The following is an 18,092-nucleotide window of genomic DNA, read 5'->3' as shown; positions in this document are numbered from 1 at the left end:
TACTCCACTGTAAACATCAAAATGTAGCGTAAGTAAGTGAGGCAAGTAGAACACCATAAAGCCATTGTGACATGATATCACAATAGCAGCTTTACTGCAGATTTTATGATTAAGAATGGTTGACAGCTACTCAAGCATTTTCATCTATTTATTCTGGTAGGCTGATCACAAAGAAACACACGCTGGACTCATTACTCACCGGCTTCAGCGCGCAATTCCTCCCTCACCCCCTCAAGGAAGGCCCGCTCCTGGCGCCTCAGCAGCCGCCCCCTTTTCCTGAGATCCTCAACCTAGATAATAGAGAGAGAGAGAAAGAACAGAGAGGGAGGGATATGATGAGTGCCATCTAGCACTGTGGCATAACATGTTTACTTAAGTATTGACCTCTATAAGCACATAAAAATGGAGCACGCTGCCCTCCAAGAGCCGCTATCCGCTTTGCTGCCTGCCTCTACCCCCTTCTGCCACATGTTTTACATGAATGTATTCACGTACTCCAGCTCTTTCCCCTTTCTGTGCTGGAGGCATCGCTATCTCTCTACTGTACCTGGGACAGTGGGGGGGGGGGGGGGGGGGTTTGAGGTGACATGGCCAGCATCACAAGGAGGAGTGTGGGATTGAACTCACAACCCCAGGGTGCTGAGGCTGTAGCCTATCAGCACTGCCCCACATTACAGCATGTCCTGGTGAGCTTACAATCATACAGCAGGGGCAATAACATAGTTTGGTCAGAAGGAGCAGCGTGGCTTGAAACCCCTGACGTCAGGGTACTGACGCTGTCACTTTAAACGTCATGCCACTATCTCCCTAGACCAGCAGATTGATCCAGGAAAGGTGAAGGTATTTGAAATGACATAGCAGCAATTTGGCAAAGTTGATTTCAAGATGTTTCTATTACAAATGCGAAGCTTGTGACCCAAAAATTAGTTGTGTGCATGTTGTGAATGGAATAGATGCCTTCTAGGAGCTGAATTTGACATTTGAAATCCTACTACTGCTCCTTTGGGATGTGCTTTAATTTCAGTATTCAATGTAAAAGATTTATTATGCACAATTGTAGTTTTTAAAAGGAATCAAAATTTGCCCACAAAAACATGAACAATTTGATTGAGACAGGTTTCCATCATTACATTTTACATGATTATTTGTGAGGGCCTGACTTGGAATACTTACTTCCCTGGGACAGGAGGCTCTACGATTGAACCGCCGGGTCAGGCGGGTCCAGGAGTCCCTGAACTGCAGGTATGACCTGCGATGGCCTGCCACTCTAAAATAGTGGTGCTCATGTCCTAAAAAGAGCCTGGCCAGCAGCCTGGAGTCCTCTGTGGAGAAATTTGGCTGTCTCCTAGCTGCCATTTTAGAGGAAATAACTGCGTATGAAGAACAGCCGATTCTATGATGTCACAACGCAAAAAAACGCGATGACGTGTTTGTGCCGCTTGGGCGTGCTTACGGTGGCAATTCCGCACTACATCAACACTGTTAATTACATCCTAAACCACGCCGATATCGCTGTTATACAAAAAAGTACAGCAGAATGAACCACCTCCACCAAACACAATGACAAATTAAATAAGTGAAGATTGGGAAGTGAGGTTCACATGCATGTTTGGGTGGGTGGAAAAAAAAAATATTATGTCTTTGGTAACCTTAGTCAGGACTTGAACTCCTGACCTTTGGAAGATACAGGCAGTGCTTTTAAGCACTGAGCTATGGTGGGGACTTGGGAATGGGAGTCTCCAGAAATGGCTTTAGGTACAAGATTTGACAAGGGGTAATCATTGCATCACTAAGGTATGCTTTGACAGGGGAACCAGAGACACAAGTGTAGGTTAGTGAGTAAAAGCACTATATTGATCATCTGTAGGTTGTGAGTTCAAGTCCCGGCTTGTCTTTTACTTGTGGTATATCTACCTTCCAGGTGCACCTTGATGATGTCACAATGAGATCAGCATTGTGCTGCTTGCTATTTCCTCTTCCTGTGAACTGGAAGCCACATTCAGGTTTAATCTGTGTTTTGATTCTGTTTCTTGTTGTGAAGAATGAGCTGATAGTAGGAATGTTTTAAGACCAGGAGAGTGTTCTTTGGAGCAAGATATCACTTCTAAACTATCCTCTCTGAAATAATGTCTCTGGCAAATCGAGAGAAAGCTTATTGGATGACTTAGGGTGCCTTTCCTGCCAGTCTTTGTGGAAGTTAAACGAAGTTTATAAAAAGTCTATATGGTGTTCAAAGTCCTATCCTTTCCACTTCTAATATGAGGTGAGTATGACATTCTTGTATAGCTTTCTGTGTAGCACACATCTACTGGTTCCCACCTTCCATTACTGATAATGTAAGTTCAACACCCACTCGGTACGTTTCATTTTCTAGTTTTCCTTTGAAACATAACATATTTCTTTTCCTTGTATTAATGGTAAATTGTACAATTCTGATACAGTGTTTTAGTTATGTTTTTCATCATCCTATACTTATCAATGCTGAATGTGTGATAATAAAGAGTATATATAAAGTATAATTTTTAAAAAAAACAAATAACAAAAAACAAACCCGTACTCAGGTCTATCACGGGTCCATTAGAGACGGTTCAGAAACCTGCGTCTATTTTGCGCACGTCTATTTTGAGGGACGTCTATTTTGCGCGACGAGGGACGTCTATTTTGCGCACGTCTATTTCGCGGGACGTCTATCTCACGCCTAAATATAGTTAATTGGTATTTACGTTTACCGGACGTCCAAAGCACGCCTAAGTTAAACGTACTAATAGAGAATTTAGGCCAAAACTGTCTACTTAGCATAAACAACTTTCAGCAAAAGGAATTAATAGGAAAGATGGTACTTAGCTTCCAAGCAGTTATGTGATGCTCGTGTACCGTGGCATACTAGTCCCTGTGCACAGAGACGCCAGAGTCTTCAACTGATGTCACTTCAAGTGTCAAGATTCCAGTAGGGCTCCAAGTACTGAAGTACAATGCTTTTATAACACAAGTTCACGTTTCTATGTAACCTACACTCCTCCCCAAATACTAAGTTCTCTAAATCAAAATTGGCTTACATAGAAACATGATGGCAGATAAAGGCCAAATTGCCCATGCAGTCTGCCCTTCCACACTAAGCATTAATCTCTTCCTCTCTCTAAGAGATCCCACATGCCTATCCCAGGCTTTCTTGAATTCAGACACAGTCTCTGTCTTCATCAACTCTACAGGGAGACTATTCCATGCATCTACCACTTTTCTGTAAAAAAAGTATTTCCTTATATTACTCCTGAGCTTATCACCTCATAACTTCATTCTATGCCCTCTCATTCCAGAGCTTCCTTTCAAATGAAAAGTACTCGACTCATATGCATTTACTTCATGTAGGTATTTAAACATCTCTATCATATCTTCCCTCTCCTACCTTTCCTCCAAAGTATACATATTAAGATCTTTAAATCTGTCCCCATATGCCTTATGATGAAGACAACACACCATTTTAGTAGCCTTAATCTGGACATTTTACTAAATCAATGCATGCACTAACTGCTAACGCGTCCATAGGATAACTTGCATGTGTTAGCGTTTAGTGCATGTTTAGCGTGCGCTAATGTTTAGCATGTGCTAAAAAGCATAGCACACCTTAGTAAAAGAGGGGGGGTTAGTGTCCCAGGCCATGGTAGAAACCTCTACCATGATGTAGTAAAAAGGGGGTTAGTTTTGTCCATTTTATAATGTATAATTATCCACAGGCAGTTAACATGCCAGATATCACTCACCACTTTGGGTAGCGATCTCTCCATCTCGACAGGGAATACAGTGATAGCAACAGACAGGCTTTCCTTTCCTAGCCAATTTCCTGAAGCCAGGAGGACAGCTCTTGCTGCATTTGGACCTTGGAGGAACCTGACAAAAAAAATTTAATTTGAGTATTATAAGAACATAAGAATTGCCATTCTGGGACAGACTGAAGATCAATTAAGCCTATTATCCTGTTTACAGCAGCTGTTAATCCAGTTCACAAGTGCCTGACAGGATCCCAAAAGATATATCTATTTGCAGACCAATTTTATCTCCATGAACTCTTTATCAATCTATTCAGTAAAATAAAGTACTGAGATAAGAACCTTATTTAAGGAAATATTTCATAAATTAGTTAGTTATTGAAATATGAAATTTAGGTTAGAAATATGATGGCAGATAAAGGCCAAATGATCCATCCAGTTTGCCCATCTGCAGTAACCATAACATTAGCATTTGCATTCCCATCACCTGCAACTGAAAGCTAATCACCATCAATCAATAATCACACAACTCAATTTTATTGGAATAAATATTTGGCCGCATCTTTATTATCTATCTGAATATTATCTCCACTTACAATACAAGCTGTGTCCAAAAACCAACAAACCCCCAATGCTTATTTCACACACCCCCAGGGAGCTATTCGGTGTCAAAACTAGCTCCTGTTGTTTTTAAACTTATAACATTCCCCCAAACATGACCCACGGTGATGCAAGGCTATGCTTCCCCTCCCCCCAGACATGACCCACAATAACACAAGGTCATGCTTCCCCTCCTCCCAAACATGACCCACAGTGACGCAAGGCTATGCTTCCCCTTGCAGTGGTATCGCATACGAGTGTTACATTTATTTATTTATTAACTGCTCATCTTCCAGATCCAACTGGGCCAAACCCCATTTTCCACCCCACCTAAAGCGGTGACTACCTCCCCCCAACCCCATAAGCTCCACCAAACCCACGCAAGTCAATATATAACCTGACCCCCCCATACCCCACAATGCTGACACAAAACATAACACTAGCACAAATGGGAGGGAGGGATAATCTTTTCCTGAAGAGACTACTCTACTGTTCCCCTTTCCTCACAGAATTCACTCAAGTCTGCTCCACCCCATCACCTTAGAAACCTCCCTAATCATTTTTCTTTCTTACAAGCTCTGTCAATCCTTATTCTACAAACCCTTGACAACACCTCATATATTCCCCTCACCCTCTGCCCCTCCCCCCATTTTACCTACATCATCATTCAATAAATATTACCAGCAGGTGACATCAGCTCAGTCAATGTTATATCACACCAGATGAATCTGGTGTTCTTTATCTCTTCCTCTCTAATGACAACAACTGTGGGACATGTTTTTTAAAATGTTGCTAGGTCTCGTGCATAACACAAGTTAAAAGCCGAACTCAATACACCCAACTACAAAGACTTTTACCAAAGTTGGTGTGTCAACTTGTAGCATTCCTTCTGCAGACAATTCCTTTAAGATCTCTAAATTCAGGTTGGGATGCATCCAAGTTAACCTAATATCATCTGAACTGATTTATTTGTGTTTTAGACAATGCAGGTATTATCCTTCCTCATCACACAGTACCACCTCCTCCCTCCCTGTACCATCTATTGCTCCATCATAATGAGCATGCACTCCTGTAGGGTTAGCTTCCGCACCCTATTCTCAATTTTGAGCAGGAAAGCTGGGCACAGTTTACTAGTTCCGGCTAGAAATGTAAAGGACATCGTTGGCCCTTCCTCCCCAACAACCTTCTGTTGCTGCTGCCTTGGTGCCTAGACTTGACTCTACAAAGGCAGATGGCATAAACAATGTGACGTCCTCTACCTGCTCTGCAATAACTATAATGGGTTCAATAATCTCCATGTTTTGCGTGACTAGGATTTATTATTGTAGAGTTTTTAATATTTTAATTGTTTATTTAAAGTGCACCACTTTAATTAGAACTTAATTATACAAATATTAATTAATAGCATATATTTATAATTAAAATAAGTATTGTTCTCATTTTCATAGAGAATTTGAGATGAGAATAATGTTTTAAAGTGAAGTGACTTTATTTCCCACAAAGATTCTTAGCGGGTCCTCTTAATTAATAAATCCTTTTTACTAAGGTGCAATAGCCAATTTAGCGCATGCTAAATACTAACGTATCCATAGATTATAATGGGTGCGTTAGAGTTTAGCACACGCTAAATCGATTATCGTGCACTAAATCAGTTAGTGTGCACTAATGCCCTCTTTTACAAAGGCACACTAAAGGGCTCATAATCGAAAGAGAAAAACATCCAAAAACCAGCCTAAGTCAGCACTTGGACAATCATCAGTCAAAAACGTCCAAGTGCCGATAATAAAACCGGGATTTGGACGTATTTATAAATGACCTAGGCCTTCATAGTGCCGCTAAACAACCATAGCTAAATGGGGCATGTCAGGAGGAGTGTCGAGGATGGGATTTGGGTGGGACGTGGGCAGGCTTAGACTTAGTCATACTGCATGTTTAAACCAAAAGTTATACAGCACAGGATCGACAGAACTTGGATGTTGTGACTTAGGCCATTTAAAACATGGTCTAAGTCACAAAAAAACCACCTAAAGTGACCACATAAGCACTGCAAACACATAATACAGACACCCACACACTACCCCAGTGATCCCTGACCACCCACAGTATAAAAATATTAATCACAACTTGAAAATTGTACCTACAGAACATCATTACCTGGCAGCCTGGCATAGGAAAGCCTAGTCATGCTGCACAGAGGCGTCTTAAACCATCTTGGGGTGGATTAGGGACCCATGGAGAGGAAGACCCATGCCCATAAGCCCCTGTAATCACTGCATTGATATTGAAACATGTGCACTCCCCTATACACTCACAAAACCCTTTTTTACTGGCATAAAAGTGGCTCCTGCAGCCATAAGGGCAATTGGGGTGGTAGATAAGTAGGTATAGGGGATTCTAGAGGTAGTTTGGGGGGCTCACCATGACCTATAAGGGAGCTGTAGTGAGGAGAAAACATGGCACCCTTTTTGTGAAGTTCACAGCAGTGCCCTGTAAGGTACCCCACTATTTAGGTGCCATGTCTGGGTGTTCAGTCCATCACTTTGCAGACCTTTCCCTCATCCAACAGGGTTTATTCAAGGCATTTTTGACATGGATGAAAAGTTGGACGAAAATGTGGTATAAAGATGGACGATTTAGCGACTTGGAAGATCAGATTGATAAGACGTATACTTAGACAATTTTCGAAACAAAAAAAATCAGACGTATTTTTCAAAAATGTGTCCTAAGCTGTTTTTTACTTTGGACGACTTGTGACTTAGACGAAAATGGACTTAGATGTTCCTTTCGATTATGCCCTTCCAAGCGTTTTAGCATATGTTTAGCACGTGCTAAAAAGCATAGCACACCTTAGTTAAAGAGGGAGTAAGTGGATGGTGTCATTATTATTTGATGGGAGTTATATAAGACAGTGTGAATGATAATGTCAGTTCTAGATCTGGGATACTTTGGCATCTGAAGTCAGCAAAGATGGCAAGGGCAGATCAAGGGAGCCCTTAGATCTTGCTTTTTTAATTTTATTTTCATTGGTACTGCATGAATAATGTCCGTTAAAACACTTCAGATTTCACAGCTAGGGTAGTTTGGCAATATAACACAAAAATTTATCAGAATGACAAGCAGCTACTTGTTAAGGAAGCATATGCTGACCCGGCTTCTTTTTCTCATGCTCTAATATGCATGGATAAACAGATGGATATATCCTCCTAAACAGGTGCTCCTGCTACATTGATTATATGGGTATATCCACATCCACTTTACAATGGTGCACTACGCATTTTAGCATGCACTAAACAATAACGTGCCCATGTCTATGGGCGTGTTAGCATTTAGTGCATGCATATATTTAGCACATGCTAAAACACGTAGTGCACCTTTGTAAAAAGAGCCCTAAATCTTCAAGTTTCAAGTTTATTAGTTTTTTTTATATACCGCCTATCAAGGTTATCTAAGCGGTTTTACAATTAGGTACTCAAGCATCTTCTAATGCTATTCCTGGTTTTCTCTTATTTAAGCTATATTCATCACCCATATGCTTGTTTTTCTCATCTGCATAATAAGCTGTGTTCCACTGTCTCAGCACAAGCAGTCTTCGCAAATGGCTGGTAGCTCACTGGTATTCTCTGTTTGTTGTCTTAAGTAGCTCTGTGCCACATTCTCTCATTGTCTCCATCCACCACCAACCTCTGAAGCACTGCCACTGACTTCTCCCTCTATCCACCAGTATCTAGTTCATTGACCACCAACAGTGACAGTTGCTTGCTTCCTGGGGATGGTTTAGAGTTATAAGTTATGGCCATGGTGCAACACTTCCACCCCAGGAGCTTCTGTGTTTTGCCATCACTAAAGATGAGGAACAGAGAGTGGAGAACAGCTAAGGACATCTTATTGCTCTACCTTGCTTCTCTTAGAGAAGACACAATACAAAATCTCCAAAAGAGAGCTACCAAAGAAGCTTCTAAAGATACTCAAAACATAAAGTCATTAAAAAAGTCAATAAGTTCTAAGAGTGGTAATCTGATAATAGGAAACTTGTGTGAAACACCACAAAACAGTGATATCAATTAAATCATAAAATGTATTGTGAAACGGGGTATCCTCAGTGTGAGAGGTCAGTGAAGGGAGAAAATTCTCCAGCGCTTTACACAACAAGGCAAAGGTGAGCAAACCCCTGCCAGCACACCATCATAGGATGCCTCACGTGTGCTCATTAAATTGTGAAAATTTAAATGGTGATATTAAATAATAATCACACAAGTGAACAGTCAGTCAGAAAAAAAAACACTCTGAGAAACCCCCCCCCCCCCAGCTAACTCCCAAAATAAACTCAGACTTAGCTTGGAGATTAGGTCTTGCAGTCAAAAAAGGGTATAATAATAGTCCAAAAACCCCTTGTAACCAGATTCAACCAAGCCCGGTTTTTGAAATTCAGTGTCCCTTCATCAGGAACCCGTTACTGGTAAGAAACCGAAGGAATCACAGTAGCCACCTAAGGCAAACAGTTGAAGATCCAAGCCAGCTGGGAGGATGGAAGAGCTCCAAGCTAAGTCTGAGTTTATTTTGGGAGTTGGCTGGGGGGGTTCTCAGAGTGGTTTTTTTTCTGACTGACTGTTCACTTGTGTGATTATTATTTAATATCACCATTTAAATTTTCACAATGAGCACACGTGATGGTGTGCTGGCAGGGGTTTGCTCACCTTTGGCCTGTTGTGTAAAGCGCTGGAGAATTTTCTCCCTTCGCTGACATCTCACACTGAGGATACCCTGTTTCACAATAAACTTTATGACTTAATTGATACCACTGTTTTGTGGTGTTTCACACAAGTTTCCTATCATCAGTTTACCACTCTTAGAAATTATTGACTTTTTTACTGCCTTTATGTTTTGAGTCCTTAGAGAAGAGGCACAAACCTTCTGCACTTCTGGGAGGGATAGTGGTTGGAGCTATTTTTCTTCAGAATTGAGGGTTTTAGAGCTAGCTGTATCATTGCTCTGGAAAATGGGAGTTATTGAATTCAACTCTAATTTGCTAGGTTTACTGCTTTGTTGTATTGGTATTATTATTAGGATTAGGATTTGAAATACCACTTATCAAGGTTATCTAAGCAGTTTTTACAATCAGGTACTCAAGCATTTTCCCTCTCTGTCCCGGTGGGCTCACAATCTATCTAACGTACCTGGGGCTATAGAGGACTGAGTGACTTGCCCAGAGTCACAAGGAGCAGCGCGGGGTTTGAACCCACAACCCCAGGGTGCTGAGGCTGTAGATCCAACCACTGCGCCACACACTCCTCAAGAATAAGGTATAAAGTAGAATTTGTAGCAGTAAATCACAGCATAGGTGATATGGTTTGTTTCTTCCATCATCATCTCACATTACTTATCTCAAACCTGAGTAAATGCACTCTCCCACACGATTGCCTTCTCATTGATGGTGAAGTCCTGCCCCGAGAGAGCGTGCGGGTTATAACTTCCAACAACTTCATTCCTTTGTGTCCAATTGGGTAGATAGACCATATTTATAATTTCATAACCAATGGAGAAATCGCCATTCTTATCAAAAAATATTTCTTCTCCCAAAAGGTTCTTGAAGTAGACACTCTTCATATGATGATGAAGCTAAAGAATATGGGGTAGGTTTTCAATAGTGTCCCTAAAATGCTAGGTCATTGATACCAAACTCATATAAATTTCAAGTGTATTAAAAATTTCTTATACTGCCTAATTAGGCTTCTAGGCGGTTTACAATACTAATAATACAAAGCATAGATACAATAAAACCAAATTGGTATAAAATTAACAAAGATGGACAATACTAGGGGATGTTAGTACAACAAATTACTTGACTTACAGACATACACCGAACATAAGGAGATGGGCAAGAACTACAATATTTGGAAATAAAAAGAACATAAAAGGGAAGAACGATAGGGAGGGTAAACTCAATAGAATTGTTTTGTCCTTAGAAGGGCAGTTTTTATCCATAAGCATCCTGGAACAAAAAGTTTTTAGATTAGATTTGAATTGATCTAATACAGGTATTGCCCATAGTTAATTAGGCATAGAATTCCATAGGGTGGGTGCTGTAATGGAAAAATTATTAGATCTCGTGCTGTTGATTAGCCTCAATGATGGTATAGTAAGAAGATTTTTAGGTCCTTTTACTAAGGTGTGCTAACCAATTTAGCGCGCGCAAACTGATTTAGCATGCACTAATCAAATTAGCACGTGCTAAACACTAATATGTGCATGTTAGTCTATGGACGTGTTAGCGTATAGAGCGTGCCAATTTGATTAGTGCACTAAATCAGTTTGCATGCGCTAAATCGGTTAGCGCACCTAACCCCCTCTTCTACTAAGGTGCTCTAACCGCATGCTAACATGCATGCATTTGCATATAGTGCGCGTTAATTTGATTAGCACACCTTAGGGGTCCTTTTACTAAGCTGTGATAGCATTTTTAGCACACGCAGCATTTTAGGGCGTGCTAAACCCACGCTACGTGGCTAGAACTAACACCAGCTCAAATGCTGGTGTTAGTGTCTAGCGTGCATGGCATTTTAGCGCACCCTATTCCACACGTTAATGCCCTAAGAGCAACTTAAGTACAAGTTAAGAAGATGATGCATCTGGGAAAGAAAAACAAACAACATGAATATAAGATGTCGGGGGTGACATTAGCCAAATGCGAACAAGAAAGGGATTTGGGGGTGCTGATAGACAGAACCCTAAAGTCATCAGCTCAATGTGCGGTGGCGGCGAAGAAAGCAAACAGGATGTTGGGCATGATTAAGAAGGGGATCATGAGTAGATCGGAAGATGTTATAATGCCACTTTACAGAGCAATGGTCAGACCACACTTAGAATACTGTGTCCAACACTGGTCTCCATACCTTAAGAAGGATAAAATTCTGTTGGAGAGGGTGCAGAGGCAAGCCATGAAACTAGTCAAAGGCATGGAGAATTTAAGCTACAAGGAACGCCTCGGAAAATTGGGACTGTTCGCCCTCGAAAAGAGAAGACTGCGTGAGGGATCTGATAGAGACTTTTAAAATATTAAAAGGATTTGACCAAATTGACCAGGAAGCAGCATTACTGACATTTTCAGATGTGACACGGACAAGAGGTCATAGCCTGAAACTGAGTGGCAGCAGGTTCAGGACAAATGTCAGGAAGTTCTGTTTCACACAACGAGTGGTGGGCGCTTGGAATGCTCTCCCGGAGGAGGTTGTGGCGGAGACTACTGTTCTGGGTTTCAAACGCAAGTTGGATGCACACCTTCTTGCAAATCATATTGGGGGATACGGGAAATCCGGGTCTCCAACAAGGAGCACCTAAATGGGCCTCCGTGTGTGCGGATCGACGGACTAGATGGACCTAGATCTGATCCGGTGAAGGCGTTTCTTATGTTCTTATGTTCTAATGGAGAAGAGAGCGCAGAAAGAAAGGGGGAATTTAAGGGGGGAAGGGAGGTTGATTGCAGTTGGATTAGTAAAAGGATCCCTTAGTAAAAGAGGGGGATTGAGACATAGAGCAAAGAGTTTTAGATGGGTTGTAAGGAATAAGTCTGTCAATAAACTCGGGCTAGTTACTTTGATGGATTTTAAAGGTAAGAAGTAGGATTTTGCAACCAACCTAATTTTTCTTTCTTTTTAAGTTATGAAATATGTACAAGGATTATGGTCCCTTTTACTAAGGGGTGGTAGCTGATTTAGCGCACGCTAAATGCTAATGTGTGCTAATGCATCAGCATTATATCCTATGGACACATTGACATTTAGCGTGTGATAAATCGTCTACCGTGCCTTAGTAAAAGGACCCCTAAGTGATATTAGCATCGAAGTGACACACAAAAAAACAAGGTGCACTAACTGATTAGCGCGCTAATCAAATTAGTGTGTGCTAAACTCTAACACATACATGTTAGTCTATGGACGCATTAGCATTTAGCACGCGCTAATCAGTTAGCACGCCTTAGTAAATAGAGTAAGGTGCGGTAGTCAATTTAGCGTTCGCTAATTGATTTAGTGCGTGCTTATGTTTAGCATGCGCTAAATGCTAACACGCCCATTATAGTCTGGACACATTAGCGTTTAGTGTGCGCTAATCATTAGCGCATGCTAAATTGATTAGCGCGCCTAAATTAGTTAGCACATGCTAAAACGCTTAGCGCACCTTTGTAAAAGAGGGGGTTAAATTGTGAGACTATTAGGGACAGAAAAAATATCTGCATATAACATGTGTAAACCACTTTGGTTGTACCCACAGAAAATAAAATATCAAACCCATAGCCCTTTACCTTTGATTTGAAGAGCATGAGTTAGGCAGAATTAAAAAATATTTGTGAACATTACATTTTTTTTTAATGGAAATGCATGTGAACTTCAAATATTTTCCCATCAGCATTTCTATTTCTGACAATGGAGAAACTTTCTGGACCAACACAAAAACAATTTCTTTTTAGATCCACAATTCATCAAGTCACTAGAACTCAAGCAAGAGTAAATGAAACCTTAAAACAAAAAAGATTATTTTTATATAAAATATACCACACAGTGTGAATGTTTAAACTTGGATGCTCACTCCCTCCTGCTCCTGAACCCTCAGAAGTTCCAACCCCCACCGACCAGTGATGCCCCTTCCATACCCTCCCCCACATCTGTACACTACTGGCATGCCTAAGTCCCCACACCTAGTACCTTTTCAGATGAAAGTCCAGCTGGAGGGATGCTTATACCCTCCAGCTATCAGGGGCCATAGGTATCAGGACAACTGGAGTCTTAAGCCACTCCCACTGCATCCCAAGATATACCGGGAAGGAGGTCTAAGACTCTGATTGGCTCAAGTGCCTAAAGCCACTCCTGTGGGAGGGGCATTAAGCATCTGAGCCAATCAGGGCATTAGGCCATTCTCCTATGCATCCCAGAATACACTGGCAAGGGGAAAGCCCACAATTTTGGAGTAACATGCCTGCTGTCCAGAGGGTATAAGCATCCCTCTGGCTGGACTTTCTTCTGGAAAGGTGTGGGGGGCTTAGGGGTGATGGGGGTCTACAGTTGTAGGGGTTCTTGAGGGGGTATCACTTGTTGTGGGGGGTGGGAGATTCTGGGGGTTCGATGACAGGAGGAAGTGGGCAACCCTCCTGCTGGCTCTTCAGGAGGTTTTTCAGGGGTTTGAGGCAGGAGAGTGTGGGTATTCCTTGTTCCACACTCTTTGGGAGGGTTTCAGGAGTTTGGGGTATGGAGGAAGTGGACATCCATCCTACTGGCTGACTTTACAGGGAATTCCTTGACACAATTTTTCAGCTGATCACAGCAGGAGAAATCCCTTGCCACAGTCAGCTCAGTGGTTACATCTATTTCAAATTTCAATGTCGAAACTTCTATAAAAAATTTCATTTTGTTTTCAAAACTCATGAGGAAGGTACTTCTTTTTGTACCAAAATGATGATAGTACTGAGTCATTTTATTTTACAATAAAGAGCCCATTTGGAAACATACCTTTCTTTCCCCACTGTTCATGTTTGCTTTAACTATAACCTAGTCATGATTCTCCATGTGCCTATCACTGCTAATAGATCTAAGTTAACCTCTTCATGACAGCATGAAGATCCAGAACTTTATTTTTCATACTACAGGCATTAATATACTGTACACAGCTTTCCAGTTATCCTTTTTTAGCCTTTCCTATACAAGTGTTTAATATTTTACTTCAGGTTGTTTTGGGGTTTGTTTTTTTTAATTATTTGGGGGCTTTGTTCACCTTCCCAACAATTCCAGTTTAAAGCTATCATCAGCTAAGGTCGACGTGCTTTCATTAACCCCCTCTTTTACAAAGGTATGCTATGCTTTTTAGCATGCGCTAAATATTATTGCACGCTAGATATGTGCTAAACACTAATGTGTGCATGTTATCCTATGGACATGTTAGTGTTTAGCGCACGCGTTGATTTAGCGCGCACTAAATTCACGCTAAAACGAGTAGCACGCCTTTGTAAAAGAGGCCAAAAAATGATATGCAATATAAATCAGAACCTCGGGTAGCTATCAAGTCAGTCACTTTTCTATTACCTTATGAAAGTGTATTCATTAAACTCTCACAACTACCCTGAAACCCATTATAATTATACAATCCTGAGCACAATGATATGTGCCGGGTGGCCGAAACATGATCATGTCGAGTCATTGAGTTACTTTGGATGGGGGGGCATTGTTGGGAGACAGCAGACTTGAGAGAGACTTGGGTGTGCTGGTGGATGCATCACTGAAGCCATCTGCACAGTGCGCAGCAGCCTCGAAAAAAGCCAACAGGATGCTGGGCATCATAAAGAGGGGCATAACAACCAGGACGCGGGAAGTCATCATGCCATTGTATTGAGCGATGGTGCGTCCACATCTGGAATACTACGTTCAGTATTGGTCGCCGCACCTCAAGAAGGACATGGCGGTACTTGAGAGAGTCCAAAGGAGAGCAACGAAACCGGTAAGAGGGCTGGAACACTGCCCATACGCCGAGAGGTTGGATAGGCTGGGGCTCTTCTCTTTGGAAAAAAGGAGGCTATGGGGAGATATGATAGAGACCTTCAAGATCATGAGGGGCATAGAGAGGGTGGATAGGGACAGATTCTTCAGACTGAGGGGGACAACAGGTACGAGGGGGCATTCGGAGAAACTGAAGGGAGATAGGTTCAAAACAAATGCAAGGAAGTTTTTCTTCACCCAAAGGGTCGTGGACACTTGGAATGCGCTACCGGAGGAAGTGATCAGGCAGAGTATGGTACAGGGATTCAAACAGGGATTGGATGGATTCCTGAGGGATAAAGGGATCGTGGGATACTGAGAGAGGTGCTGGGATGTAACACAAGTATAGAAAGCTAACCAGGTAATAAGTATAGAAAGCCAACCAGGTCGTGCATGTGCAACACCGGAGGGTTAGGACTTCGATGGGAAGATAGGACTTCAATGAGAAACCAAGGTGGCAAGGGGGCCCCTTCTGGTGATTCAGACAGGTCGTGACCTATTTGGGCCGCCGCGGGAGCGGACTGCTGGGCAGGATGGACCTATGGTCTGACCTGGCGGAGGCACTGCTTATGTTCTTAATTATTTTGGATGAATAAAGACATTTGGATTTATCAGATGAGTTAAAAGACACTTTTTGTGCACCATTCTGATTGGACATTTCCACTTTTGCTCTTGCTTGTTTGATTTTTGTGGATTTGTTTCCCCTGTTTTAGTGTGACTGCAAGGTCGTGTTGGTTTGTAGCGCCACAATATTCGGAGCAACGGTTTGATCATTGTATTTTAGAGCATATTTATCCAATTGATACCCAAAGACTCCTAAGACTCCTGATGCAGGCCGGGTGGCCGAAACATGCTCATGTCGAGTCATTGAGTTACTTTGGATGAATTAATTATTTTGGATGAATAAAGACATTTGGATTTATCAGATGAGTTAAAAGACACTTTTTGTGCACCATTCTGATTGGACATTTCCACTTTTGCTCTTGCATGTTTATATTCTTTACAGATTTATTATATTGCCTAATCAAGTTTTAAAGATTTTTTTAAAGGTTTTATTAAAATTTGATTCTGTCGCTTATCAACTTCTAAGCGAGTTTACAGATAAAATATAAAGGGAAATAAAATAAAAATAATAACAATACAAATATAGTATAGAGAATAAAACTGACAACCTTCTTGTCAGTGGCTCGCCTGAAAAAAGGAGGTGGAAATATGAATACTCTGATTGTTTGATTTCCTTTTTCAGCTAACATAATTACTAGTTTTTTTGTTTTTATTTCTTTATTATATTCTCGCTGATTCTACACCTTGGACTTGAGTTGAAATTAAGCTATATATATTTTTCTTTTTTTTATGATAGTAAGAACATAAGAACATAAGAATTGCCACTGCTGAGTCAGACCACTGCTGAGTCCATCATGCCCAGCAGTCGCTCACACGGCGACCCTCTGGTCTAAGACCAGCACCCTAACTGAGACTAGCCCTACCAGCGCACGTTCTTGTTCAGCAGAAACTTGTCTAACTTTGTCTTGAATCCTTGGAGTGTTCCAGCTTTCTACCACTCTCTGGGTGAAGAAGAACTTCCTTACGTTTGTACGGAATCTATCTCCTTTCAACTTTAGAGAGTGCCCTCTTGTTCTCCCTACCTTGGAGAGGGTGAACAGTAGATTATAATCTGTATTGTATTTTATTTTCTGTTTAACTTTACCTTTCTGTACAAGTGGATACTTGATATGTTATTGAAAAATGATTAATAAATAATGAAAAAAAATAATAAAAAGAAAGCATTTCAACTTACTCTTAAATTGGTCTAACATATGTTTTTCCCTTAGGTAACTAGGGAGAGAATTCCACAGTTGTGGAGCCATTACAGAGAAGATCTATTGTCAGCGAGTATTGATAACCTTGAGAGAGGGAACTGTAAGTAAATGCTGATCATTAGACCTAAGAATTCTTGTAGGGGCATATGGAATGGTATAGATAGTGTTTGGGTGGGCTCTGGGCAGGCTTAGACTTAGATGTCCTGCAGGGATAATCAAGTGTTTTGACAGATGTCCTGGATAGAACTTATACATTTTGAGTTGGACTTGATTTAAAAGGGTATAAGTGTAAAAAAGGTACCCAAAGTGACAACATAACCACTGCAGAGATAAAGTAAAGATACCCATATGCGTTCCTTGAGCTCACTGACCCCCTCATACCCCACAAGGATCTGAACAGAAAAATACATACCTGTCTCCAAAACAGCAGCACCAGGTATAGGAAAGCCAAGCAGATCTACACACTGGAGTCTTAAGTAGCCTGGGGGGTGGGGCTAGTGAACCATAGAAAGAAGTAGAAAGTCCCATAAGCCACTCTAACCACTGCATTTATGGTGGAAAGTGTAAGCCCACCAAAAACACACCCCAAACCTACTGTGCTGCCCTATAGGTGACACCTGTAGCCATAAGGGCTATTGGAATGGTAGGTGCAATGGTGTAGTAAGGGGGAATAGGGAAGTCTGCCCCAAGTGCCATCTTGGTGGAGGTGTCAACACCTATCCTCCCCTTCACACCCCCCCTCGCTTCTTCCTTGACCCACCCTGCTATGCACATATGTCTTTTCCCTTCCCTATCTTTGTTTTTCCCGGGGCGAGCAGTATCACAAACTTGCTGCCCGCCTCGGTGTTGGCTATCTCTGAGGTCAATTCCAGGCCCAGCGCCTTGGAAATAGCATCAGAGGGAGAGCCAGCACAATGTGGGCAGAAAGTTTGTGATGCTGCTCCTGCCTGGAAAATTAAAGAGGTACGAGGGAAGGGGAGGAGGACACATGTGTGGCGGGGGGGTGGGTCAGGAAGGAGCAGGGGAGTGGAGAAGAGGTCAGGGGAGTGGTGCCACTCCTCTGGACACCTCTCACCTTCGCTACACCACTGGGCAGGTGGAGACTGCAGTGGTAGGTGGATGCTGTGGGTTTGGAGGGAGTTTTGGAGGGTTCGCCACACACTAAGGTTCGCCTGCTTTTACTAAGGTGCGCTAATCGATTTAGCATGCGCTAAATGCTAATGTTATGGACACGTTATTTTAGCGTGCGCTAATTCAATTATCACACACTAATCAGTTAGTGCACCTTAGTAAAAGAAGGAGTAAAAGGGGTTTCTGGTGAAATATATGACTGGCACCATTTATGTGAAGTTCACAGCAGTGCCCTCTAAAGTGCCTCAATGTCCTGCTGG

General features: G+C 41.8%; 1 protein-coding gene across 1 annotated transcript in view; it reads right to left on the bottom strand.

Annotated features, from left to right (window-relative positions):
* The window catches only part of LOC117346246 (vomeronasal type-2 receptor 26-like), a 57,118-nt gene that overhangs the window by 9,204 nt on the left and 29,822 nt on the right, over nucleotides 1-18,092 (bottom strand). Inside the window, exons 5-7 of the mRNA XM_033915646.1 lie at nucleotides 9,753-9,980; nucleotides 3,759-3,885; nucleotides 200-202 (exon numbers count right to left, since the gene is read on the bottom strand). Of these exons, the coding sequence (XP_033771537.1) occupies nucleotides 200-202; nucleotides 3,759-3,885; nucleotides 9,753-9,980 (358 nt within the window). The remainder of the gene's footprint in view (nucleotides 1-199; nucleotides 203-3,758; nucleotides 3,886-9,752; nucleotides 9,981-18,092) is intronic.

The sequence above is a fragment of the Geotrypetes seraphini genome, chromosome 12, assembly GCF_902459505.1.
Source record: "Geotrypetes seraphini chromosome 12, aGeoSer1.1, whole genome shotgun sequence".
NCBI classification, from domain to species: Eukaryota; Metazoa; Chordata; class Amphibia; order Gymnophiona; family Dermophiidae; genus Geotrypetes; species Geotrypetes seraphini.
This window is presented reverse-complemented; position numbering and strand designations above follow the sequence as displayed.